The 27,835-nt window shown below is 47.5% G+C and overlaps 1 protein-coding gene across 1 annotated transcript; it reads right to left on the minus strand.

Annotated features, from left to right (window-relative positions):
* Window positions 1-27,349, minus strand: LOC126523581 (uncharacterized). Its single transcript, XM_050172179.3, has 3 exons — window positions 26,410-27,349; window positions 24,608-24,727; window positions 1-288 (listed from the first exon to the last, which is right to left on the minus strand). The coding sequence occupies exons 1-3, from the start codon at window positions 26,617-26,619 to the stop codon at window positions 85-87; spliced, it is 534 nt and encodes a 177-aa protein (XP_050028136.2). The 5' UTR covers window positions 26,620-27,349; the 3' UTR covers window positions 1-84.
* Window positions 27,350-27,835: the final 486 nt, after the last annotated feature.

Raw genomic sequence — 27,835 nt, forward strand, 5'->3', positions numbered from 1 at the left:
TTTTTTTTCATTTGTAGCTCGTCCTGCGAATACGACGAGACACGGCGTCGACAGGTTCGCGAACGTGCACGCCGCAGCGGTTCTTCACGCGGCCCGTGCGCTGAACAAGCAGTCTGTCAAGTCGGAGGCTAAGCGGAAGCGCTGGGTGATGAAGTCCATCAGCTTGCGCAGGGCGCGCAACCGGGCGAATTTTTCCGAGAAGCAGACGCCGACCCAGTCCTCGTACTGCATGTCGAACAGGGCCAATCCGTAGGGGACGCTCGTTAGGTTCGACTTGTAGTAGCACAGCTAAAAAGGAAAGGAGAGATAAAGAGAGAATGAAATGGGAGGTAGAAAGTGGTTGTTTATTGATTCCTGAAGGGGCTCCCATTTAATGCGTTAGCATTCTTAGGGTACTTCACTAACTGTCTTTCTATGCGTGTATGTTTGTATGTATCTATATCCGTATCTAATCGCTTTCCCGCACAATTTCCAGCTTTTGTGGACACGTACCAACTAGCGCCCCAAGCGGCCCCGGCACGAAGCAAGCTCGTTTTCAATGGAACGAGCGGGTTTTTTGCGAATAACAAAAGCTGCAGGTTGATTATTGAAAAAGGCAGGTGACAGCCATGTCCGGGAAGACAATCCACACGAGCCAAATGCAGTGATCACTCTCTGGCAAGCAAGGATTTTGTTCCCAGAGTAGTCAAAGATTCAGCAATGGGAGCCTATGGAAACGACGAAATTTTGTACTCGATTTTCGAGACAAAAGCGGTAGCTGTGATAAAACTACGGCGTCTATCATAAAAATCGCTGCAGCGTAAGCAGCCAGGAGACTCGGCTTTCGATTGATGTCTATCTCGGCTTCCTACACGTGGCGTAACATTGTTCCCAAAAGCGATTTCTGACACACAGTCGTGCAAGTCCACGTGGTATCTATAAAAACCCGAGCGTATCTTTTGCGCGAACGTTGGAGGCCGTGGCCGAGTCGTTCAACCGCTTGCACCTATCGTTCCGCGTCATGCTGGCAGCGGTTCGATGACCTGCTGCGTGATTCTTTTTTCTGATGCCAGGTAGGACTGAGTTCGACACTCTTCCACCAGATGGCCGAAACACAAAACTCAAGATTTGGTTCCAGTATTGGTTTTTTCGGCAGGGCTCTTCAAATATTATATTTTCTATTTTTACTTTCTAAAACGTAGGAATGGGATGGTTATTTGTTAAGTCATTGCTTTTATTGTCAGATTTTATTTTTTGGACAGCATAACAACAAGCATGCGCATATCTTTGTGTTGCATTAAAAAGATAATATCGTGCCTTGTAGCATGGACATACTCAGGAATTCTGGACATTGCGCCTTCACCATCCTGTGGAACTTCACGGCAATGCACATTTGTAACTGAATGGGAGAAATGTTAACCGATTTTATTTCTATATAATAGCCGAGTATCAACAAGTTTGAACTGTCTGCGCCAAGAGGTTAGCCTTTTGTAACAAGGCACGCATTTATGGCACTTAGTCGGACATTGGTTGTGCGTAAAAGCAGTGTTTTGTTCCGGGAAGGGCGATTATGTCATACGACAGGAGCAAATGGTCTTGCACCCTCTAAGCAAAGGGCACATTGACTTGAAGGTGCGCGAAATTTAAATCGTAAAGCGATTTATTACAGCTGGCGTTTTCAACGGTAATTGCAGAGCGAGTGTCATTCAGTCTGATTGCACGCGTATGTTCTTGTGAGGCAACAGGGAAGGAAAGCGAATGTATGAGGGTGTGCAACCTTGAGCATGGGTGCCTGCGTACTTTTACTTGCGTGTACGCGCATGTTTATGTATCGCTATAAGAATATGCGTGCGCACAAGTGCGTGTATGCGTGTGCGAGCATACGCGTGTTTGTGTGTGTGCAGTTTCGTGCGCGTGGGTGCGTACATTTTTGTGTTTGTGTACATGCGTGAGCGCGTGTACCTAATTTTTCATTTAGGTCATCATTTGTTTATTAAAAACTGGCAAAAATCGCAAATTTTCTTAAAACTAAACCGTCAAGCTTAAAACTGTCTTTTGACAATGAAAAATATCACAATTCTGCGCAGTGTATCTAACAGCACATTAAAGCGGACAAAATTGATATATTACACACGAATGTAAAAAAAATTTTTATCTGGAAATACTGCTTTTGCAGAAGCCTTGTACACAACGTAACGAATTCACGTAAGGTATAAATCGACATATTGGAATTGTCCGCTTTGAATTATCTAATGGATGCGGTTTACAGAACCGCGGTATCGGTTAGTGACGGGGGGGTTAATTTGAAAATGTCGTGCTGCTATTTATTTACGCACTTTCGAATTTCCGAAAATTCTTTTATCGAAATTCAGGCCTTAAATCGATATTCCGCTTCCAGTAGTCACTAGAATTTACCCTTTTCTCTCGAACCCAACAAATTTCACGAAAATCGGTCAAGGGGTTGTGTCAGAAATTCGTTTCTGCGTTTTACATCTGTTTGAATAGGCCGCGTCGATGTTGTGCCCGCGCTAAAACTTCCTCGTAACGGCTTCGCTGTATAAAAGAAAGAATAAAAAAAAATCGCCTCAGCCGTCAATATCGCCGCCCCAGATTTCGCCACGATGGCACCGTCACCATCGGCAAGGCTCCATGAGCAGCTACCAAGCTTTTCCCTTTCGTTATCTTCCTTCCCTCGGCGGCAGCGCATTCTCGTGATGCCAACGACGCGCTAAATCTGCACCATCATTGCGTCGTTCATTGCCTCCGCGACCAAGCAAGCTTTCGGCGGCACACGTTCACCGTTGTATTGACACTGAAAATCTTTAAACTCCTTGCCTTCGAGAAAACAGCGTGCATTACAATCGAAAGCGGACTGGCCACAAGGAACATGGTCACGGGGCTACACTATTGATGACAGCCGCACAAAAGGCTAGGTGTGGTCAGGTTGACTTTACAGATTTGCAAGGATTGACTGACGGGCTAGTTGCTTCATTGTCCATACTTGCTTCATTGTCCATACTTGCATAGAGCGCTATGTGCCATTAAAAACAAAAAAGAATAATCTAGACCTTCCTTGGATGACAAGGGAAATACTGCATTTGAAGCGTCGAGTAGCCAGAGCACGTGGGAAGCGCCACATGAATGCAGAAACAAATGACCAGTTCCGCTTTATGAAGGAAGAACTCCGTCAAAAAATGGACGCAGCTAAGAACTTTTATTATCAGTTCACTCTACCTAATTTAGTTAAAAATAACCCACGAAAATTTTGGAGCTCAATTTCGCCAATGAAGAACACCACCCAGACATTTCTATTAGGCGATTCCGAAATAAGCGATCCTGGACATATTGCTAAAGCATTCAGTGAATATTTTCAGTCTGTATTCACACAGGACAATGGCGTAATTCCTCTCTACTCCACGACAACTAGCATGTCCTGTGCAATTAACAATGTCACAATATGTAAGCAAGGAGTCCTGAACCTTATTTTAAATCTTGACACCAAAAAAGGCTGCAGTCCAGACAATGTTAACAATGTGTTCCTTCATCGTTATGCGCTTTGGACGTGTCAATACCTCACATTGATTTTTGAGAAATCTGTATCTACTTGTACAGTTCCTTGTTCATGGAAACGGGCTAGAGTCATTCCATTGTTCAAAGCTGGGCAGAAACAATCTCTTCTAAATTATAGACCCATTTCGTTAACTTCTCATGCATGCAAACTTCTTGAACACATAATTTATAAACACATTATCACTTTTCTCGAGTCTAATAACATTTTATGCAGCGCTCAGCATGGATTTCGTAGTGGTTTTAGCACAGTGACTCAATTAACTGAATTTACACATGACATCGCTTTTGCTCTTGATTTAGGTCATCAATTAGATGCACTCTTCATTGATTTCTCGAAAGCATTTGATACTGTACCACATCCTAAACTATTACATAAACTAAACTCTATCCTTAATAACCCGCTTCTCATTGACTGGATCCGTAGTTTTCTTTATGATCGTTCACAGTATGTTTCTTTTAATTCATTCAACTCTCCTGACGCATCAGTATCTTCCGGTGTGCCCCAGGGTTCTATTTTAGGGCCATTGCTTTTTTTGCTTTATATTAACGACATTCCAAGCTCTGTTTCAGTAAAAATTCGGCTTTACGCTGACGACTGCGTTCTCTACAATGTCATTTCTTCACCTAACGATCATAACACTCTGAATCAATCTTTTATAAGTTTTTGTGAATGGTGCGAACTCTGGCAAATGAACATTAACTTCAAGAAAACAGTCGCCATGTCCTTTCACAAGCATGCTAATTGCTCATATTTCAATTATTCCTATAAATCCACTTTTCTGCAGCGCGCATACGAATATAAGTATTTAGGCCTCCTTTTCACTCCAAGATTATCCTGGTCAGAACATATTCTAACAACTTGCAACAAAGGACTAAAAAAACTTGGTTATCTAACCCGAACTCTACGTGCTGCCCCCAAAGAAACTAAACTTATTACATACAAAACACTTGTAAGACCTATTCTTGAATATGCGTCTACCATATGGAACCCTTACAAAATTTCGGACATCCACAAAATTGAATCTGTTCAGAAAAAGGCGGTTCGTTTCATATACCGCCGTTATGATAGAATGTTTTCACCGTCATCTCATCTGAATATGCTTGGTTTAACCCCTCTTTCCCACCGTCGTCACATTAATTCTCTGAAACTTCTACACTCTCTATTTTACTCTCCACATTATGCTTCCCCTAACACATATCTGACCCGTGCAAAGCCCCTAATCACGAGAAACAGCAATGACTTAAACTTATCCGTCTTTTTTGCTCGCACCAACACTTTTAAATACAGTTTTTTTCCTCGGACAATTGAACTCTGGAATGACCTGCCTGGTTCCATCCGTTCTTTACCACATAGAGAATTTGGGGATGCCATTGGATGCTCCCCTTAGTCATGGTACTCACGCATGCTTCTTTGTATAGTGATTTTCTTTCTCGCATTTGTATTCACCCACTCCTGCAATAGCCCTGCTGGGCTGCAGTATTTGTAAATAAATAAATAAATAAATAAATAAATTATCACAGAAAGCACAGCGCTTCAAGTTTTTAGCACAGTGTGTGGTTCCTCCTTTGTGTGCCGTCTTGAAGCGCTGTTCTTTCTATGACTTTACAGATGTTCTTTTTGTGCGTCAGTTACGCCTTCCAAGAAGAGCGTTCACTGGGAACATTTTCGTTCGCATGGCTCTTACAGAAGCATGTTTAGTCGAAATTTCTGATGTCGGCTGGATAATCTCGAGGATGGGCTCCAAACTCCTGATTTTCTTTAGCCACGTAAGAGCAATTACTGAAAATCTAATTGACGTAGCTTTGTTCATGACGCACACAACTTCTCAACTTACTTCGCATCGAGATGTTGCCACTCTGAACACTCGAATGATAAAATGATGTCACCAATACTTGTATTGTTTAATAGCTTTGTTTGGTGCAGTTAAAAGCAGCCGGCATAATGGTGGTGCTGTAGGCTTCTTATAAAGCAAGTGTGAAGGCTTGGACAGGTTATCTGGTGCAAATCAACTTCATAAGCTCAAGCGCATGTGCCCAACCGTGCACTTCTGCCTTTATAACCGATTCTCCTACATTACAGACGAAGCACCTGAGCTCTACCGTACATCCCGCAATGTGCGCGAAGACATTGTGTGCGCTCCCGATTAGATTTCTGAGCGTTGGTGGCATCAGGCTTGGTTTCCTGGCATCAGGAATAAAAGCAGCTGCCTCAGGGAAAGCGTTGAATACATTTTCAGTACTTTATAATATATGGATCAGCACGGACATGTACGTTAGACAAAAAGTACTGAAGCATTAGGATGAGGGTTTCGCTGCAGGTGTTTTGGCTGTCTAATGTTAAGATCTAAAGAAAAAGTACTGTGATTTTGTGACAATTATAGCTGAGATGAAATATGAGCTACGATACAGTACCCGTGGTGGAACTGGCCCCTGGACCACAGGGCTACATTGAACCACGAAATACTGGTTTGATAAATACCAGTAATTGGAAAGTGTTTAGCTCTTGAAATTTTGGTATGTGGGCGCCGCTGTGCAGTCTTGGGGGCCCTTTTTACCACGAGTAATATGTTTCAGCTAATATTCAAAGCAACTGCACACTATTTTTCTTTGGAGAAGGGGGGGGGGGTAGGGGGGGAGTTTTTTTTTTGTTTAGCGTCTAACTACTGTTCCAAAGCTATCGGTTAGCTCAAGACGCACCTGTATGTGTTTCTAATATCCAGTATGTTCTCACGGATTCAATAGCGAAAGAGCGTTATCTTATCAGATTGCGCGCGTGATGCGAATACTGGCTTACATTATCCGTCACATTTGAGGACCCGAGATTGCGCTGCAATGCACGGACATTCCAATCTGATGAACCGATGCCTTGATCCGTAGTTCAGATTCAGAGGAAGCACTACTTTGCACGTAGCCATCGTTGCGCTTTGAGTGTTTTCCAGCGCAAGCTCACCTGATAAAGAGTTATATTCGTGACTCACTCTTTTGGAAGTGTTTTGTTCTTCAATTAAGTCGGCCTGTTGGCTATCGCCACCTAGAAATCCCGCAAAGCACGGGATGATGCCCCGACGATACGCCACTGTGCGCCAACAAATAAAGACAACTTCTTGAAAGTGAAGCTTTCTTTGCTTCTTCCTGCGACTTTTCCAGTGGTGCAGTTGCTGTCTTGCACGCCGTGTCGGGGGAAGATTCAGAGCGTACATGTACATGGAAGGAGCGTAGAAATGGGGGGGGGGGAAGGAAAGGTGGCGCAAGAAAGTCGTTTGGACGTTTGCATCGCGTCATATGTGCATAGTGCCCTCTGGAGCTCCATTGGGGACGTCACATTAGCCTCTTGACAGCTGTAATTATCCGTGACCCCCCGCAAAAGGCATTGCACAAACTGCAGCGCTTACCCTTATCCTAACATGCAAGTCCTGAAGAGAGGTATATAGAATGGTAGAGAGGGGGCAGGAGAAGAGGGGGAGAATGGGTAGAACCGGGGTATTCGCAAAACGAGTGAATAACACCCTTGCCACTCTTCGCACGCAGTTCTCATACAGGGAGGGGGGGGGGGGGAGGACGGGACAGGGAAAACACGAAGAGGGAAGATAACGAAACCCTACTACTACAGACACGACAGCGGTTGCGGGCAAACTGAAGGGACGGTACTGTACGTTTCTGCTATTGCTAAAAATTAAACACCATGCAAATTCGTCAAGTGGACAACTGACGCAGGGCATTCAGACGCAAAGCCGCAATTAATTACCCTAGGGTATAAGTGACACTACTGAAGTGGTCGCACGTCAAATCAACATGCCGCGGTAGCTTGACTGCTATGGCATTGCACAAGGACGCTGTTTCGATCCCCGCCGCGGCAGCCATATTTCAACGGGAGCGAAATATAAAAACGGTCGTGCACTTTGATTTCGGAGTAAGTTATAGAGCACCAGGGTATGAAAGTTAATCTGGAGTACTCCACTACGGCGTGCCTCATAATTCGATTGTGGTTTTGCACGTAGAGCACCATAATTCTGCTAACACATCTGCTTCGATGCGATGTGCCATGTGAAGCAACGACAATGCTCAACCCTCTCACGGGTTACAAACAATGGCTTACAACAACGCCTCAAGCAAACACGGCTTGCTGTATGTTGTGTACTACGCAGACAAACAGTAGTAGTGCGCGCAAGGTAATATTTGCCATCAAGTCACTGCTCTCGTGTTGCACTATTCGCTGAATAAATCTTATATTCGCAGTGAGCATTGCCGCTAATTACCGTAAATCAAAACAAACAACACAGAAAGCTTGGCTTACATCGATTCGCACAGTGCGTGGGATCCTCATAATTTTAGACTATGAATTTACATGCTTCAGAATGGCGCTCATTAATGCAATATTTGCATTCGCAGTGAGCAAAAGCGGCTTTCGTGTCCACGGTAGAATTGATTTAAACGGTTTCAATCCCATGGTCCTTATATCATTGCCAACTTCGGTGGGATCGTAGTCGTCAAAATGGGATACAAGTGACAGGAAAATCAGGAGGTTGATGAACGGCAAGAAGGCAGAAGCTTGCACAAGACTTCAGGGAAATAAGATGACTTTTTGAGCAGCGTGGTCAGGGGGACGTGCTATTGTTTCAACGTCTAATAAAAATCCTCCAAAATATGAACAGAGGCCGACAAAAATGCGGGAATCTTGGGAAAAGGGAAACCGCTTGAAATCTCAGGACAGCATTGGCCCAAATAATAAAGATGACCTAAAAATAAGAAACCATAACGTTGACAGGGTGGCGAAATTTTGGCGCAAATAAATTGGCTGTTGAAGCAGTTCAGCTGAAACGCGATGGTGTGAAATAAGGCGAGAATGTCGGCAAGTCTTGAAGAGAGGTCAAGTAAGTAGGTCCTGTGGCCAACGCCAGCGCCCGGCAGCTGTCAGACGACTGCATGTATAAGCGAGATGCCTGGTCGTCAGTCGTTATAGTGTGATTCGGGCCTGAAATATTGGGCGTGGATTTCATCACATTATGTACGGTACAGTCTACGGTGTCATTATTCGACGGCTGATACCGATTTTCGTGCTATGAGGAGTGGAACAAATTGTCTCACGTACCGACTGTCACCTTCCTCGAACTGTCAACGTTCTTTCCCCTCTGCAGTTGCTTAGTTCTTATTGGGTTCAGCTGCAAATCACGAGATCGCGGGATCGAAGCCCAGCCACGGCCGCCGTATTTCAATGGGTGTGAAATGCGAGAACACCCGTGTACTTAGGGTTAGGCGCACGTTAAAGAATCCCAAGCGGTGCAACTTATTCTGGAATCCCATACTACGGCGTGCCTCATAATGAGATCGTGCTTTTGGCACGTAAAATCCCATAATGTATTATGGAACGTCCATTAAGGATGTCCTTGACAGTCGCACAACTATTGAATACAAGTGTGTGTCAGGAATTGTGCGCGAGGTCTTTGAGTATGTTGGTAGCCTTTATTGTGTTCTATACTTGCTAGTCCACATTACGACTACATTATAAAGGCGGAACGGCAACATGGTAGACAATATAAAGAACAGACAAATGCCGCATATATTACTGCACATTAACTTTGAATAGCGGTCTTCCTTCACGCACGTGGATAACCGTGGCAGGAGATTACTATAGGAACTAACTGCAAGGGCTGCATATGTCATACCCTAGGGTTTACCTGGCCTGGTTGCCAGTAAATGTGACGTAATATTGCGAGCAGCTTCGTCTATAGCAGGCTAACGTACGACGGCACAGAGACAAGTTGCTCAATTCTTGTATCGTGACTTTTGCGTCAAGGTGCAAAACCAACGTATCCAATTATATGTCTTAATACTTGAGTACATCTAGATTTGTAGCTGATGTGGTATTCCATGAGTGCGGATAGCAAAGTCGCTAAGGAAATAATTGGGGGCACCTTAACGAAATCGATAGGTCAAAATCAAGAGCCGTCTACGACGGCGTCAATAGTAGACGCTGTGCGATGTTCGGACGTTAGGAATGTGTGACGACTGTAGAAAGGCTGCCATGGAGGGCTTCTGACGGTTACTCTAGCTTGAAAAAAAAAGAGAAAAAGGAAAATAAAGAACCGTATCAAAAGCCCAGAATCAATCATCGCTCGTCGGGATTAAACGCTCTTAGGATGATAAGTCATTTCCAGTCGACGAGCGGCTACGCTTTATCAAGAATATTGATCACGCCGGCGGGACGAGCACTGTAGTGAACTTCAATGCACAGGGATAGTTTTTAATTATTTTATTTTTGTTTTGTTGACGTCATCACGCATCACCGCGGGAAGCTTGAAAAGCTTAAGATTAGCACTCCACGTGGTGACACTCATGCGAACTAAACACTCGTGTCCAGAAAAGCTGGAAACGCTTCATTCTTGAAATGCGATGCTCAGGTCGCGCTAAATCTTCACAAACAGCACTAATATGGGGTTAAGGATAAGCACCTTATCAATACAAAATACCCATCTTGACTAAATTCGATTTGTTCATGTAGATGTTTCATTTGAACGATCGTTTGAATAGAATATTATAAGTTGCTGATGAAATTATGGGGTCGGTATTTCGATCAAACATGTTTGTTCTCCACAGGCAGTGCATTCCAATGACCATAAACCTATCAAATGGTTTAGAACGCGTTGAGTCGCGTTCGAGTTTCGCCTTTTGGTGGAACTCGAACCTACAACGTTTGGTGTTAATTAAAGTCGAGTTAATTAAAGCGGAGGCACCCACGATATTTGGTAGAGGTTGAACCCACAATCTTTGGTGTTCAATAAGGCGAAGTTAATAAAGGCACAGTTAGTTAAGGTAGAGTGAATTAAGACATTCTAATAACCCATGCTCTTTGGTGGGAGTCGAAGTCCAGTACAATTACCCAAGCTGGTCAAAGTTTTTCCGGAACTGTCGGGAACTGTCTAGCCAACCAACCGGCTGGGTCATGCAGTCCAACGAGCCAGCAGAGAGAATAATGGTCGGTGACAATCTTGAAATGACGGCCATACAAATAAGATCTGAACTTGTGGATGGCGAACAGAACAGCAAGACATTACAGTTCCGTAACTGTATCATTGCTCTCTGCTTTCGTCAAAGTACGACTTGCGTACGGAACGACGTGCTGGCGTCCGTCATGAAACTGGACTAGCACAGCACCAATGCCCACACCACTCGCAAAAGTATGCAGTTCGGTGAAGGCCTCTGGATCAATATGGCGGAGAAATGGCCCAGAGGTGAGCAGAAACTTCAGCTGCTGGAAATCAATCTCGCACTGAGCGTACCATATGTAAGGAGTCTCCTTGCGGAGAAGGTCAGTCAGTGGACAAGCATGCTAGGCGAAGTCTTTAATAAACCTGCGAAAATAAGAACAAAGGCCCAGGAAGCTTCTGGGGGCTTTCACTGTCTTCAACTGCTTAAAGTTGCGGGCAGCAGAAATCTGTTGGGGATCTGGCCGTACACCCTGCTTGTCGACGAGATAACCCAGCACAAGGGCTTGACGCTCACCGAGACGACACTTCTTAGAGTTTAAAGTGAGGCCAGCCTGTCGGATGGAGTTCAAAACAACGCCGAGCCGCTGGTTGTGCTCATGGAAAGTTCGGCCGAAAATAATCATGACATCTAAATAACACATACAAATCTCCCATTTGAGACCACGGAAGATGGAGTCCATAAATTGCTCGAAGGTTTTTGGGGCATTACATAAGCCTAACGGCATGACGTTAATCTCATAGAGTCCGTGAGGCGTAACAAAGGCGGTCTTTTCTCTGTCAGGTGGGTGCATCGGTATCTGCCACTACCCGGACCGGAGGTCAATCGATGAAAAGTACAATGCGGAGTGAAGTCACGTAAGGGATGCATGTCTTTCTTTGTGACGGCATTCAGGCGACCGTAGTAAGAGGCAGTAACACATCTTGAGACAGTGAAAACACGTCGGCTTGATCGGTCTGAAAATCATCAAGTAAGGCGATTGGCAACGTGCTCCTTAGTAAAAGCTCTCCAGTGCCACCGTCAAGTGTAGCGCTGCATTCACGTTGGAAATGTGTGCCTAAATTTACACCATGAGTTGCGTGGACCAATGCAGTGAACTCGCCTTTGAAGCTCTGTCCTCCGAACAAACACCAACAGGGAGCAACATTTTACCGCCAACTCCACTAAAAGTTTCTTTGCGATCCCATGCGAACATAACTTACTGTCCTAAGCGATATTTGAAGCGAAGGCTCACAACAGAAATAGCGGCACCCGTATCAACAAGAACAGTAGTATTTACACTGTCTACACACACACACACACACACACACACACACACACACACACACACACGCACACGCACACGCACACGCACACGCACACACACACACACACGCACACGCACACGCACACGCGCACGCGCACGCGTACACGCACACGCACACGCACACACGCACACGCACACACAGCTTGTTCTTAGACATAACAACAGACGGAGGAATAGGCGAGCCTGGCCGTCCCGCGGCCGCACTAGCTAGTTTCCCAGCTGCGGCGGGGAAGGCGACTGACGACGGTGCGGGGATGGCGAACGGCGCAGTCGGGTCGGCGGCGGTGTAGGGCTGGGCTCGGCGACAGGCGCCTCATCGCGCGATTGGAGCGACCGCTGTTGCCGCAGGGGATTGACTCCAAAAGGCGCGGGTGCGTCTTCGCGCACACGAGCTGTGTATGCGGAAAAACGTGGCACTCGCTGCCGGAGGCGGCGACAAAAGCGCGCAATATGTCCTCGGGAACCACAGCTGTATACCAGACGAGTATATAGGTCGCGGTTGAAACTAAATGGAGCAGGTACGCGTGGCGCCGAGTATGATTTCGCGGGAGCATGTATTGGTGTTGGGTAGTACTCCGTAGTGTCGGCGACTGAGATTTGCCGGGAGAGACCGAAACCCCGTGTTATTTGAGTGTGGTTCTTGTTATATCATGCATAGTACTCAGTACGATATCAATGGAGCCATTACTCAGTCCCTCTCCCTTAATTTATTCCATCCTCTTTTTCTTCGTTCGAGGCGGCTCCAAGCACGCCCCTTCTAATGGCGCTGCAGTAGACAGTGACGCCTCATATAACATATCCCCTCTTGAAAAAAAGAGAACGGTTGGCCATTTTTGTGTAACATAGTCCTGCAGCTTCTTCGGTGTCCTGTTGTTACGGGCACTTCTCGCGCGTGTTTCACATCCTGGGAAATTAAATGTAGCCTATTGCGTGTGGTTTGCAGAAGGTGGTTCAGGGTTCAGAGGCGCATTTTCATAGTTATCTGCGCTTGATGTGTCAGGTTGTGACGGATGGTTTACAGCCGCAATAGCTGAATAATCGGATGCCGGTGACCAGTGCATGACTGCAGAGGTACTGAATTTAATTTTACTGTTAGCTTCACGATGAAGAGCCGTTAGTTTGTCCACACACGCGCATCTTCCAAGAGGTAAGAGGCAGGTGTAAGGTCACTTTGATTGTTCGTATTCTCAAGTGTCGATGCCCCTGCTTGCGAGACATTTGCGGCCTAAAGACGCCCTTGGGGTTTGAGGCGGCCTAGCGATAACTTGTCGGGCCTGGCGTGTTTTGCTGAGGCCGTCGCTGACTACGTAGAAATGAGAGGGCAACGGAGTTTTATGGACGAAGGAAAACAGCTTTGTTTTCCAAGATGTTTACTTTTAATAGTAAGCCCATCCCTTTGGTTGGTGGCTTAACAAACTGTTGACTCTCATTAGCAACTGAACCTGTGGGACGGGCCAACGGCCCTACCGCCTTTTTTCTTTGTATATTTGGGTTATAAAAATCGGGACGACATGCTGTCCCTGAGACTTGGCTGAAATCAGGATTGCTGATAGATCAGTGAGACTCCGTACCATGTACGTTAGACTTGGCTGAGATCGGAATTGCTGATAGATCACTGAGCCTCCGTACTATGTACGTTAAAACGAGTCTGGGCTCTAACAGTCATTGGGAGCCAACCGAGTAAAAGAACAGAAAAGAAAGGATAGACAGAAACAGCCATGCCAGCTGGGACAGGCGTGAATGTTCCCGTTCATCGGAAGGACGTGTGCGTGGGACAATTCAACCTTGATGGAAATTTTTGTGGCCGTTGTCGTCCATGTGTGTGAAGGTTATAAGACTGTGGCCATTCTATGTATGTATATAACCTGCATATGTCACTTTTCTGCTCTTGTGTTGTGCAGTGCGTTGGAAATGTTTCCTGTACATACATGAGTATTTCTTTTGCATGCTCACTGCCATGAATGTGTTGAGCTTTCGCCTTTTTTTATCGCTGTGAGAAAATTGTGGTTTTTTTGTGGTCCTTTCAGTTCATTTTACTGTTCCTTGTGGGCTCCGCAGCGCCCGAGTTGGGCAGCGTATGTATTTTCTTTGACTGAACCGGCAGAGCCTAAATTCTAGGATACAGCGCCCTTTGGCTATTGTAGTATAGCTGGGCACATTGTGAGCCCAGTATACCCTTTAGGAGGGACGTGTAAGGTTGCGTTGATTGTTCGTGTTCTTAAGTGTCGCTGCCCCTGCTTCCGAGACATTTGCGGCCTAGAGACGCCCTTCGGGTTTGAGGCGGCCTAGCGATAACGTGGCGGGCCTGGCGTGTTTTGCTGAGGCCGTCGCTGATTACGCAGAAATGAGAGGGCAACGGAGTTTTAGTGAAGAAGGAAAAGAGCTTTGTTTTCCAACATGTTTACTTTTAAGAGTAAGCCCATCCCTTTGGGTGGTGGCTTAACGAGCGGTTGACTCTCATTGGCAACTGAACCTGTGGGACGGGCCAACAGCCCTACCGCCTTTTTTCTGTGTGTATTTGGGTTAAAAAAATCGGGACGACATGCTGTCCCTGAGACTTGGCTGAAATCAGGATTGCTGATAGACCAGTGAGGCTCCGTACCATGTACGTTAGACTTGGCTGAGATCTGAATTGCTGATAGATCACTGAGCCTTCGTACTTTGTACGTTAAAACGAGTCTGGGCTCTAACAGTCATTGAGGCAGTCGAATATTGAGACTTGGTTTCTCAATTATTCAAGTTTGTAATGTATTTGTTTTGCATGCCATGCATATAGAAAATTTTAGCTATAAATATTTCTTGTGCATCTGATCTCCACCACTTCCTGTCTGCATTTGATCAACAACTGCCGATCATCATCCGAGAAGCTTCGCGCTCCAACGGAGAAGCGAGGACAACCGAGAACGAACAAAACTTTGCTGCAGATCCGCGCTTCTCAATAATTTTCTTGGGTGAAGAAAATTGCGAAGAAAGCTTCCCATGAAATGCAGGTAATTTAACCCGCAAATAATCACCAACGACAAATTTGGGTTCCTTGGCACCGCGTTTTTCATGGGTGTAGCTCTTCGACTTCATTTCCTTGTCTTGATGAGCTCTCGCAACTGCTGTAGTGCCTTTGAAGGATCCCTGCTGAAAAATTTGTCAGGCAATCCCACAATGTCAAGTCTGGTTCGAGGTTGGCGTCCATGAAGAGCAACAGTAGGTGCAACACCAGTAGCCGCATGACGCATACATCGATACGTTTGTAACTTTGGATCACTGGCTAGTCTTTGGTCTTCTGGTCCACAGTAACCCGCTGCTGTGTGATATGAAGGAACCGGATCCAAAGCAATCATCGGGTCAACTTGGATCACAGGTATCTGACATTGCATATCTGTCGTTTTCCCGCCAACATGGATAACAGGGTAGTGTATGGTCTAGTGGTTGACAGCATTCCGCTGCTGTGTGATATGAGGGAACCGGAATCGAAAGCAATCGTCGCGCCAACTTGGATCAGGCGTATCTGAAATTGCATACGTGCAACGTGCATACGTTCCGTTTTACCGCCAACTTATGTTGCTGGGTGTGTGCTACAACTTGCATGCCGCCGCCGTTCCTCGAACCTCTTTCATACCAATTTGGATTACTGGGCACATGAAACTAGGCACCTGCGACATTTCCATGACCCTCTTCGATGTCACTTTGGTCGACGGGTGCGTGCAACTGTGTGTGTACCACAGTGTTAATTTGGGCATTGAGCCCTCTCGCACATTACGCACCTACTGAGCCTACGCCTATTTTGTTTTATTCTGTTTTCAGCAGAGACTTTCCTGTTCTCCCGTCGCGTCATGAAGTAGAGGAGCTCAAGGCACTTAAATTCAGCGCTCGCGTCTGTCATGAGTACCTGAAATAAAAATAATGAAAAAAAATCAGGGGTGTAGCTCAGGAGGGACAGCGTTCGCTTAGCATGCGCGAGATACTGGGATCGATACCAATCACATCCACTGGAGTATTTCTTTTCTTCCTTTTTTGCAGCATGGGAAAAAAGGATAACGAAATCGTGGATTTTAATGCCTCCAAACTCGATAGTGGTTTCTGAGGGACAGTGAACAGTTCCGGAATAATTTTGACCAGCTGCGGTTCTTCGACTCCCACCAAAGGGTACAGAATATAGTGCCTTAATGAACTATACCTTAACTAACTGTGCCTTAATTAACTTCGCCTTACTGAACACCGAAGGTCGTCGGTTCGACTCCCACCAAAGATCGTGGTTGCGAGTGCTTAAATTAACTCAACATTAAAGAACTGTGCTTTAATTAACGCCAAACGTCGTTGGTTCGAGTTCCACCGAAAGGCCGAAGGTTCGAAGTCTTTTTTGGAGCATGGCCTAGTCACGCTAACGCCGGATTGTCCGCTTCGTGAGCCACGTAATAATCTCGCATTAATAAATGCGGTACAACCCATTGTGCGATGACGGTCGATGGTGATACGTTTATATCGAATTACTTTAGCGACAAAACGCATTGAAATCGTCGGAACGAGTTACGTATGAGGCCCGTACTGCAGCGGGATTAGCGCTTCCCTATAACAGTTGTTGGCATCTAGGGCAATGGTTGCCACCGCCAAAACCGGCGCGTGGCCTCCGAAGTGAACAAAACAAACAAAGTAACAAGCGTGCACGCATGCATACATACTACCTGTAAAGTACATGAATCCCCCTAAGAATGCTGGCACATTGATACAAAAGGGTGTTCATTTGCTAAACCACCACAACAGACGGCGTTTGAAACGTTAACGTACAAACTTGCCCTGTGTGTCGCTGGCGGGGCTTGGGAGAACCAGCGAGCCATATTACTTTGTTGTTGGGTGTTTTTTTCTCAACAGAGACGTTTGTCGTTTGTGCGGCACCAAACCCTTAACACCTTTTCCCACCCCAAGTCTCTCCTGCCCATATTGATGTCACGCATATTAATGTTCCCTGAAATCACACAGCAGTGGGATGCTGTGAACCACTAGACCATAATCTATCCAGTGATCCAAGTTGGCGGGAAAACGGTACAAACTGGCAGCGATACATAAAGACATCACGTCGAAAATACTTAAAAAAATGCTAATTACAATAACAATGATAATCGCATTGAAACAGGAAAACGTTGTGTTCGGGCTTCTCACGTATCCAATCACTGTACGGGCGCAACTGTACAGGCTCTCCTGCAAAGCTCACAGATCATTTCTACTATTGCATTCACGTTGTCGCAACCTACGACGCAATGACGCCTACGACAGGCACGGACTACGATGTGATAACCAGCTTCGTGACAAGATGCGATGAACGCTTCTTCCTTCGAATATGGAAGGCGGTGGGTTCAAACACCTTGCGGTGTCTATTGTGAACCCACTACCGGTGAAACCGTGATTACGTGCAGCTGTACTTCGCGTCTCTACGTGCAGCGCGCATTTATCCGCACCGCGAACTAGCATTGGTGGTAGTTGATGATAGTGGAGGCTGCCGACACGGTGTCACTTTAATTCCGGCTGGGGAGTCGAATCTTGGCAGGACAACGTGCGTGGCATTAATATGGACAGGATAGGGGTGGGAAAAGGTGTTAAGGGTTTGGTGCCACGCAAACGACAAACGTCTCTGTTGAGAAAAAAAGACGCAACAACAAAATAATTTGGCTAGCTGGTTCTCCCAAGCCCCGCCAGCAACATACAGGGCAAGTTTGTATGCAAACGTTAGAAACGCCGTCCGTTGTGGTGGTTCAGCAAACGAACACCCTTTTGTTTCAATGTGTCAGCATTCTTAGGGTGCTTCATGTACTTTACAAGTGGTATGTATGCATGTGTGCACACTTGTTACATTGTTTTGCGCACTTCGGAGGCGACGCGCCGCTTTCAGCGGTGGCAGCCATTGCGCTAGATGCCAACAACTGTTATACGGAAGCGCTAGTCCCGCTGCAGTACGCGCCTCACACGTAACTCGTTCCGACGAATTCAATGAGTTTTGTCGCTAAATAATTCGATATAAACGCATCAACATCGACCGTCATCGCACGATCGGCTGTACCGCATTCTTTAATGCTAGATCATTATGTGGGCCACGAGGCGGACAATCCGGCGTTAGCGTGACTACGCCATGCTCCAAAAAGACGTCGAACCATTGGCCTTTCGGTGGAACTCGAACAGACGACGTTTGGCGTTAATTAAAGCGCAGTTCTTTAATGTTGAGTTAATTTAAGCACTCGCAACCACGATCTACGGTGGGAGTCGAACGGACAACCTTCGGTGTTCAGTAAGGCAAGTTAATTAAGGCACAGTTAATTAAGGTATAGTTAATTAAGGCACTATATTCCCTACCCTTTGGTGGGAGTCGAAGAACCGCAGCTGGTCAAAATTATTCCGGAACTGTTCACTGTCCCTGAGAAACCACTATCGAGTTTGGGGACATTAAACTCCACGATTTAGTTATCCTTTTTTCTCATGCTGCAAGAAAGAAAGAAAAAAATAGTCCAGTGGAGGTGCTTGGTATCCATCCTAGTATCTTTCGCATGCAAAGCGAACGCTCTACCACCTGAGGTACACCCCTGATTTTTTTTTCATTATTTTTGTTTCAGGTACTCATGAAAGACGCGAGCGCTGAATTCGGAGTGGGTTGAGTTCCTCTACTTTATGGCGGGACGGGGGAACAGGAAAGCCTCGGCTGAAAACAGTATAAAACAAAATAGGCGTAGGCTTGGTGGGTGGGTAATGTGCGAGAGGGCTCAATGCCCAAATTAACACCGTGGTACACGCACAGTTGCATGCACCCGTCGACCCAAAGTGAGATCGAAGAAGGTCATGGAAATGTCGCAGCTGCCTAGTTTCGTGTGCCAGTAATGCAAACTGGTATGAAAGAGGTTCTAGGAACGGCGGCGGCATGTATGTTGTAGCACACGTCCAGCAACATAAGTGGGCGGTAAAACGGAACGTATGCACGTTGCACGTATGCAATCTCAGATACGCCTGATCCAAGTTGGCGCGACAATTGCTTTCGAATCCGGTTCCCTCTTATCAGACCGCAGAGGAATGCTGTCAACGACTAGACCATAGACTATCCAGTTATCCAAGTTGGCGGGAAAACGACACATATCAAATGTCAGATACCTGTGATCCAAGTTGACCCGACGATTGCTTTTGAATCCGGTTCCTTCATATCACACAACAGTGGGTTGCTGTGGACCACAAGACCATAGACTAGCCAGTGATCCAAACTTACAAACGTATCGATGTACGCGTCATGCGACTACTGGTGTTGCACCTACTGTTTTTCTTCATGGACGCCAACCTCGAACCAGACTTGACCTTGTGGGATCGCCTGACAAATTTTTCAGCACGGATCCTTCAAAGGCACTACAGCACTTGCGAGCGCTCATCAAGACAAGGAAATGAAGTCGAAGAGCTACACCCATGAAAAACGCGGTGCCAAGGAACCCAAATTCGTCGTTGGTGATTACTTGCGGGTTAAATTACCTGCATTTCATGGGAAGCTTTCTCCGCAGTTTTCTGCGCCCAAGAAAATTATTGAAAAGCGTGGTCCTGCCTGTTACCTTTTTAAAGATGGCCGTGTGTTGAATGCTTCCAAACTAGCGGCCGTTCACCGTGAAGCTATCAGCAAAATTAAATTTAGTACCGCTATAGTCATGAAGTAGTCACCGGCATCCGTTTTTTCAGCTATTTCGGCTGTAAATCATCGGTCACAACCTGACAAATCAAGCGCAGAAAACTATGGAAATGCGCCTCTGAACCCTGAACCACCTGCTGCAAGCCGCACGCAATAAGCTACATTTAATTTCCGAGGATGTGAAGCACGCACGAGAAGCGCCCGTAACAAGAGGACACCGAAGAAGCTGCAGCACTACGTGAGACAAAAATGGACAACCGTTTTTTGTTTTTTCATGAGGGGATAGGTTATATAAGGCATCACTGCCTACTGCAGCGCCATTACAAGGCGCGTGCTTGGAGCCGCTTCGAATGAAGAAAAAGAGGATGGAATAAATTAAGGGAGAGGGACTGAGTAATGGCTCCATTGATATTGTACTGAGTACTATGCATGATGCAACAAGAACCACACTCAAATAACACGGGGTTTCGGTCTCTCCCGGCAAATCTCAGTCGCCGACACTACGGAGTACTACCCAACACCAAGATATACTCCTGCGGTATATCCGATGCCACGACATGCTCCCGCGACATCATACTCGGCGCCACGCGTACCTGCTCCATTTAGTTTCAACCGCGACCTACCCGTCTGGTATACACCTGTGGTTCCCGAGGACATATTGCGCGCTTTTGTCACCCCCTCCGGCAGCGAGTGCCACGTTTTTCCGCGTGCAGAGCTCGCGTGCACGAAGACGCACCCGCACCGTTTGGAGTCCATCCCCTGCGGCAACAGTGGTCGCTCCAATCGCGCGATGAGTCGCCTGTCGCCGAGCGCAGCCTTACACCGCCGCCGACCCGACTGCGCCGTTCGCCATCCCCGCGCCGTCGTCGATCGCTTTCCCCGCCGCATCTGCAGGGAAACTAGCTGGTGCGGCCGATGGAGGTGAGGTCGCGGGACGGTCAGACTCCCCAATTCCTCCGTCCGTTTTATGCTTAGGAACAAGGTGTGTGTGTGTATGTGTGTGTGTGCGTGTATACGTGCGTGCGTGCGCGTGTGTGTGTGTGTGTGTGTGTGTGTGTGTGTGTGTGTGTGTGTGTGTGTGTGTGTTTATACAGACAGTGTAAATTCTACTTTTCTTGTCGATACGTGTGCCGCTATTTCTGTTATGAGCCTTCGCTTCAAAGATCGCTTAGGACAGTAAGTTATGTTCGCGTGGGATCGCTAAGAAACTTTTTGTGGAGTGGGCGGTAAAATGCTGCGCCCTGTTGGTGTTTGTTCGGTTTGGTTGCGATAGGAGGACAGAGCTTCAGAGCCGAGTTCACTGCATTGGTCAACGCAACTCATGATGTAAATTTAGGCATAGATTTCCTACGTGAATGCAGGGCTACACTTGACTATGGCACTGGAGAGACATTGCTAAGGAGCACGTTGCCAATCGCCTTACTTGATGATTTGCAGACCGATCAAGCCGACGTTTTTTCCCTGTCTCAAGATGTGTTACCACCTGTTACTACCGTCGCCAGCATGCATCCCTTACGTGCCTTCACTCCGCATTATACGTTTCGTCAATTGACCTGCGGCCCCAGAAACCTTCGAGCAATTTATGGACTCCATCCTCCGTGGTCGATGTTGGGACGCTAAGAATGCGTGCCGACGGAAGAAAGGCTGCCATGGAGGGCTTCTGATGGTTACTCTTGTTGAAAAGAGAAAGAAAAAAAAACCGTATCAAATGCCCAGAATCAATCATCGCTCGTCCCGACTAAGGGCTCTTAGGATGATAAGTCATTCTCAGGCGACGAGCGGCTACGCTTTATCAAGAATACTGATAACGACGGCGGTTCCCAAGCAAGACAGTGCCGACTGGCGTGCTTGTGGCGATTACCGAGCTTTGAATGCGTTCACTACTCCAGATCAATATCCCCTTCCCCACATACATAACGTTGGCACTCGTCTCGCAGGAACCAAAATATACAGCAAGATCCATTTGATGAGCGCGTGCCACCAAATTCCTGTCGAACCCAGCGACACTCCGAAGACAGCAGTCACTACTCCATTTGGCCTATTTAAGTTTGTCCGCATGCCTTACAGTTTGAAGAATGCCACGCATAGTTTTCAAAGGTTCACGCACCCCGTTACGCGTGGATTCCCGTTAATTTTCGTCTACCTTGACGAGATTCTCGTTGCAAGTTGCACAGACGAAGAGCACAAAGAGCAGCTTCGCTTTCTATATGAGCGACTGGATGAACACGGTATGGTCCTAAAGCCCCAGAAATGCATTTTCGGAGTCGAAGCCCTGGATTTTCACCCCAAGGCACCAAGTCACTGGAATTAGTGGTCAACCTCCTTCCAAAATTTCTGCGAATTTCTGGGTCTTAAATTTGCACAGGCGCTTCATATGACCCTGCGCGTAAGTACTTCAGCCGCTTAGCGACCTGCTGCGTCGCGACTAAAAAAAGAGAAAAAAAAAACGCCTGCCTTCCACCCGTCCTCGGAGCATGAAAATTCCTTCCAGGAAGCCAAAACGCGATTGGCGACTGCAATCTTGGTGATCCATTCGTGGCCCGACGCTCCCACTCGCGTTGTAGTAGACGCGTCAACCACGGCAGTGGGTGCAGTACTGCAGCAGCACGATGGCACAGACTAAACGCCGCTGGGCTTCTCAAAGCGCGTAAAACCTACAGAAGCACGCTACAGCACTTTCGAGAGGGAAATGTTTGCCATCTATTCCGCTGTCAAGCGTTTTCGTTTTTTTGAAGGCTGTAGCTTTTACATTCTCCCCGACCACAAGCCGTTAACCTTCGTTTTCATTAACAGTTCCTCGTACTCAGAGCGTGAGCTTCGGCAACTTTTCTTTCTTTTTCTCCGGATTTTCTACGGAAATCCGCCGCATCTCTGGGACCAAGAATCAGGCATCTGTCGCATTGTCGCGGTTCGGCGGTATTCCCGCTGGTCCTGTGGATTTCCCAGCTCTAGCCTCCGCACAACAAAACGACCCTGAGCGGCGGTAATTGCGGGAGAAAGGCTCGTCGCCCCAACTTGCAGAGATGCCGCTTCCCTACACATCAACATTGGTCACATGCGACACGTCGCAGGCAACTTCTCGCCCGTTCGTGCCCCATCAGTTTCGGTGGCCAGTATTCGATTCACTGCACAGACTAAGCCATTCCAGCATCAGAGCGACACAGAGGCTTATCACAGACCGCTTCGTCTGGCCAGGGATCAACAAATGTGTTCGAAGCTGGGCATGAAGCTGCCAGGCCTGTCAAGCCGTGAAAGTGACCCGGCACACGCGTTGAGCGGTGCAGCCGTTTCGATCACATGTATTTAGACTTGTTGGGGCCTCTTCCCCCCTGCCCAGGTTTTAGCTACCTATTCAAGCGTGTAGATCGGTACTCAGGGTGGCCCGAGGCGACGCCTCTACAAGACATGGCCGAAACAGTGTCGGAAGCATTTGTTGCTACGAGGGTGCCGCGGTACGGTTATCCTTTGCGTATAACTACTGACCGAGACCGACAGTTCCAAAGCTCGCTTCTTTCTGCCCTGGCGAGACTGCTCGGCACGCGCCTTCATGACACCACGGCTTGCTACCCACAGAGCAACGGCGTGGTCAAGCGCATCTCCACCGTCAACTGAAGGCGTAATTCACGGCCGCGCTCGACAGATAGCACTGGGTGCAAAGGCTACCCATAGTACTACTGTGGCTGCGAATAACGATCAAGGATGACCTCGTAGTCGGCGCTGCCGAGATACTTATGGGTCAGCAATCCGCGTTCCACCAGGCCAGTTTTTAGACAGCCAGAGAGGTACTCCGCCAGCGGTCGTGCAGCACTTAGGTTACATTCCTAGCTCGACCAGCTTCGACCTACACCCCCACGTACAACCACGCACGTCTTTCTGCGGCGCGACTCCATGAAGCCACTACTGACTCCTTCCTATGAAGCATCGGCCCCTGTCGTGTGGTTCCGCGTTCAGCGAAAACGTTGAAGATTGACGTTCGTGGCAAGAAAGCAACAGTGCCATGCGACCGCGTGAAGCCAGCCTGTCTTGAACATTAACTCTTCATTTCTTCCACTATTCACACCTAAGCCTCCGGCATCCTAGAGGGGGGGGGGGGGCTTTGCAGCAACCGTCCGTGGCATCGCCATGCCTCGCCGTGCCTCGCCGTGCCTTGCCGTAGAGGTCATTGCCGCCTGCTCTTGGAACAAAGGCGGCTGTTCGACTGGGGCACCACCATAACCACTCAGCAAACCTGCTTTACTTTTGAATAGAGCCATTCGACTCTCCGAATTGTCAAGCTGTCGGAACGTGTATACCTTGCCTCCGCCAAACCGAGGTCCCAACACTCTTAGCGGCACGTGCGGGCCTCGGTCGGACCTGATTTGCGATCGGTCAGGGCCCGGTCGAGTGGGTGAAATTTATTGTCGTGCTCGGGCAGGGCCCGAGACTCGCTTTGAATCACCGGGCTGGGCTAAGGCGCGTAAACACACGTACGTACCGGGCCAGGCCAGGAATCACGGCCCATGGAGCGCTCGAATTCGCATTCCCTGAGGTAAATACGCCCAGGCTTAGCATGCACCATAGAAGAAGACAAAATTCAACGGCTATTACGATACTCACTAATGCAAAATTTGAGCGCAGCTCTATACGTGTTTTCATTCCGCGATATATTGGCTAGCGCGGATAATCTTTCGTGTGCGGCGCGTTTCAAACATAGGGAAGTGTAGTAGCGTGACTGCCTCGCTAATCAGGAGGTCTCGAGAGGGAGCGCGTGGGTGACGCGTGGGCCCAATTCAGAGCAGCAGCGGCGGACACACCTCCACTCTTGCAGCCCTTTATTTCCATATGTACGACGCGCGCTACGCTGGCTGAATCTCGTAGCCATCGTCGCCGCCAAGCCCGTCTTGCGCGGCACTACACTTCTCACGCTTTCGCCATACCCTCCGAGTCCGCTTTTCTCCTCCCGCTCTCTTCGCTATCGCAGTCTTTTATCTCCCGCTGCCCTCCGCGCTCGCTTGCATTCTTCGCCGTGCCAATTCGCTCAGTTACGAGAGACAACGCTTGCCGCAGGAACGGGCGCGTAGGAGCTGCGCTCTAAAACCGGTGCTCATATCGAATTTTAACCCGCGTTGACAACACGGCAAGTTCCTCACCTTTTCTGTCAGTGACTGCAACGTGTCGTAGGTGAAGGAAAGTCCATCTGCGAAGTTGTATCGGTACTCGGCCTTGTACGCCTTGTCATAGACTGCCTGGTAGCTGGGTTGGCTACAGATCTGCGTGACAGAGATTTAATTGCGGCATGGTTAGTCGTAACTATGAAAATGTTTGCTGTGATCGGGAAAACTTGAGAAAGCGGCACTATCTGTAGACAAAGAATTAGATCTTCTTTTTCTTTTTTGGAAAGCCTAACTGAACAGGAGAAATTAGCTCACCTGAGCCAGCTTACGTCTACGGCGACAGATACAGGACGTCACGTGAAAGCAGTGGGCATTGTGAACGAGGGAAAATCGGACTATGTGTTGAAAACAGAGAAGTTGCTATATAGTTGTAGCTTAACTTGTCACACAAATAAGGGAGAAGATGATATTTAGCTGAAAATTTCGCTTTTTATTTGACATTTCTTCCTGAGTGACGTGACTATGACAGTATGCCTAAAAAGAGATCCGGCATAAACAATCCAAACAGAGTTAGACCGCTCCCAAAGTATTCTGTTCTAAAGTAAGAAAAAATCATAAATTTTTAGAGTTCGATATACGAGAATTCGCTATTTTTAAAACACTAATCCGTAATTCTTTATAATGAGCCACAGAAGTTTGCAGGGCATGGGTTCCGAAAAGAAAGCACAATTACATTGAAAATTGAGCACATAGTCTGTAATTCACAGTATGAGTTGGCAGTGCAAATATGCACCATGAACACAGTGCTGTGTTCCACTAAAGTTCGCGTGACTACGGGCTTGCTGTGTAACCTGTACCTCATGTAGTTTTCTCTTCATCTGCTGTAACAGTTAAAATAATAGTGATATTTTTATATGCTACTTTATGTGCTGATAATCTTGCAATCGTTCTGGAACGAACAGACGTTTAATATATAGCTGTGCATGTGCGAGTTGTTCGGTCGTCAAAAGTTGCGCAATAATAATAAAAAAAATATCAGTAAATTTTCATCACGTCGAAATTTCGTACTCTCACCCGTGTCATCCTTATTACAAACCTTCACCAAAATGCCATGGAAGGACAGTTTCATCACCGCGCTCCCTACGAGCATCGAAGTAGCAATATAGCTTTAGCGACGCAAATAATGTGCGTAAAATACCACCAAACCCGATGCCTCTCAACGTTAGCAGCGCACGCAACAGGGTGCAGGTTTGTACGTTTGGAACGAGTGGTCCTGGCACAGGCGTTGGTGGCTGATATCTTTGTGCGTCGAGCAATGTGCCTTGCTGGAATTTTAGGAAGCGATGATGCACTTGGCATTACTAATTTGCGTCGCGCTTTGCGAGATCCGCGAGGAAAACGCTAGGTTTCCACTTATAATATACTGGGGTTAGAGAGTCCTAGGCGGGTTGAGATTCTTATTCAGCGTCCAGTTGAGAAAATAGTCACATCTACAGCCCCGCTCCCACGCTCCTAAAATAAAATTCATCATCATCATCATCATCATCATCATCATCATCATCATCATCTTTTATGTCCACTGCAGGACGCAGGCCTCTCCCTGCGATCTCCAATAACCCCTGTCATGCGCCAACCGATTCAACTAGCACCAACAAATTTCCTAATTTCGTCGGACAACATAATCTGCCGTCCTCGACTGCGCTTCCCTTCTCTTGGTACCCATTCTTTTAAAGAAGAGCCGGGTCATAGATGCACACCGAGTGGCCGAAGATAGAACTAATGCTCCGTTGTTCGTCGAACAGCGGTGGTCCAGAAATTTTGGTCGTGCGTTTTCATACCTCGTACAGGTTTCCAAACTGCTGCACACCTGCGGGCAGTTTGATGCATGGCTCGAGGAATCCGTACTTGCTGGCCTCGTGCTGCAGGAAGGCCTTGGGCCTGTTCCAACGCCCCTGCATGCTCACAGACACCGAGAGCGACGTTGCGCCTCCGGGATCCTTGGTGTTCACGAACTTGAGCGCCGCATGAGCGTTGAGCTGCATGCACATGGGTGTACAACGTCGAGACGCATACCGTCATAACGCTTTCTAAAAAAAAAAAAAAAAAAAAAGAAACGCGACTGCAAGTAACTCTGGAGCTTTAGTGACTACGGGAATCGCCAGCGATGCGGTTCAGCCACATGTCTAAACTTGGTCTGTGTAGCTTTGAACGGCTTTCTGGCTTCACAAACTGGCTATATTTAGCGAAGTATTCGATTCAAAATACACCGAGAAATCAACACGTTCGAACTGGGCTTGCGCTTGCCGCTGCCATCTGCGGGTCTTGTTATGCCGCGTGACTGATTCAGATACTTTCGCCGTGTCGCGAGTTGCCCACGTGTTATGCGTGCAGGGGTGGGTTATCACACCTCTACGCGTCCGGTCGGCAACCGCTTGGGTTTTCTTCGTGGTTTTTGAAGGGTCGGAAGGCCCGCGTGGTGTCAAGTGACGAGTCACAGTGCATGCAGTGGGGGTGCGGTACGGATTGGGAGAACGCATTCTTGAAAGCACCGAGTTCGGATTCCGCCGACAGTCGTAATTGGGAAATCCAGACAAGCCTTGAGTGGGAATGCTGAACGCGGTCTTGTAGCTCCTGCTTCCCGAGTCAATTGCTGACTAGAGAGGCCGCCGAGGCTTAGAATGGCCAAGCAATATTAAATAAATCATGGGGTTCAACGTGCCAAAACCACTTTCTGATTACGAGGCACGCCGTAGTGGAGGCCTGCGGAAATTTTGACCACCTGGGGTTCTTTAACGTGCACTTAAGTCTACGTACACGGGTGTTTTCGCATTTCACCCCCCATAGAAATGCGGTCGCCGTGGCGGGATTCAGTCCTGCGAGCTCGTGCTCAGCAGCTCAAGACCGTATAGCCACTGAGCAACCACGGAGGGTGTCAAGCAATATTGACCACGTGTTATGTATGCGCCATAACGCCCGCGTGGTGTCGAGTGACGATCTAGTCAGTGCGCGCCACAGAAGCGCGGCACGCATGCGCAGAATATATTCGGGCAACGTCGTCTTGTCAGCACCGAGTTCGCATGCTGCCGACGGTCGTAATTTTTCAACGCAGGCAAACCTTCAGCGGGACTGCGGTACCGGTGTTGTGGCACCGGCTCCCGAGTCCTCTGCTGGCTAGCGACGTCGCCGAGGTTTCAGGTGGCCTGGCAATAAATTGTGCATGCCTAGCGCTTTTCGCTCAGGCCGTCACTAACTGCGTTGGAATAA

Source organism: Dermacentor andersoni, chromosome 6, assembly GCF_023375885.2.
Source record: "Dermacentor andersoni chromosome 6, qqDerAnde1_hic_scaffold, whole genome shotgun sequence".
NCBI classification, from domain to species: Eukaryota; Metazoa; Arthropoda; class Arachnida; order Ixodida; family Ixodidae; genus Dermacentor; species Dermacentor andersoni.

Bases quoted from the DNA above. Each gene is read 5' to 3' on its own strand.
- LOC126523581 (XM_050172179.3), bottom strand. From the start codon at position 26,619: ATGTGCATGCAGCTCAACGCTCATGCGGCGCTCAAGTTCGTGAACACC. The intron at 24,728-26,409 runs GTATGAAAACGC...TCTGTCACGCAG, and splicing joins AGTTTGGAAACCTGTACGAG to ATCTGTAGCCAACCCAGCTA. The intron at 289-24,607 runs GTGAGGAACTTG...TTTCCTTTTTAG, and splicing joins TGCAGTCACTGACAGAAAAG to CTGTGCTACTACAAGTCGAA.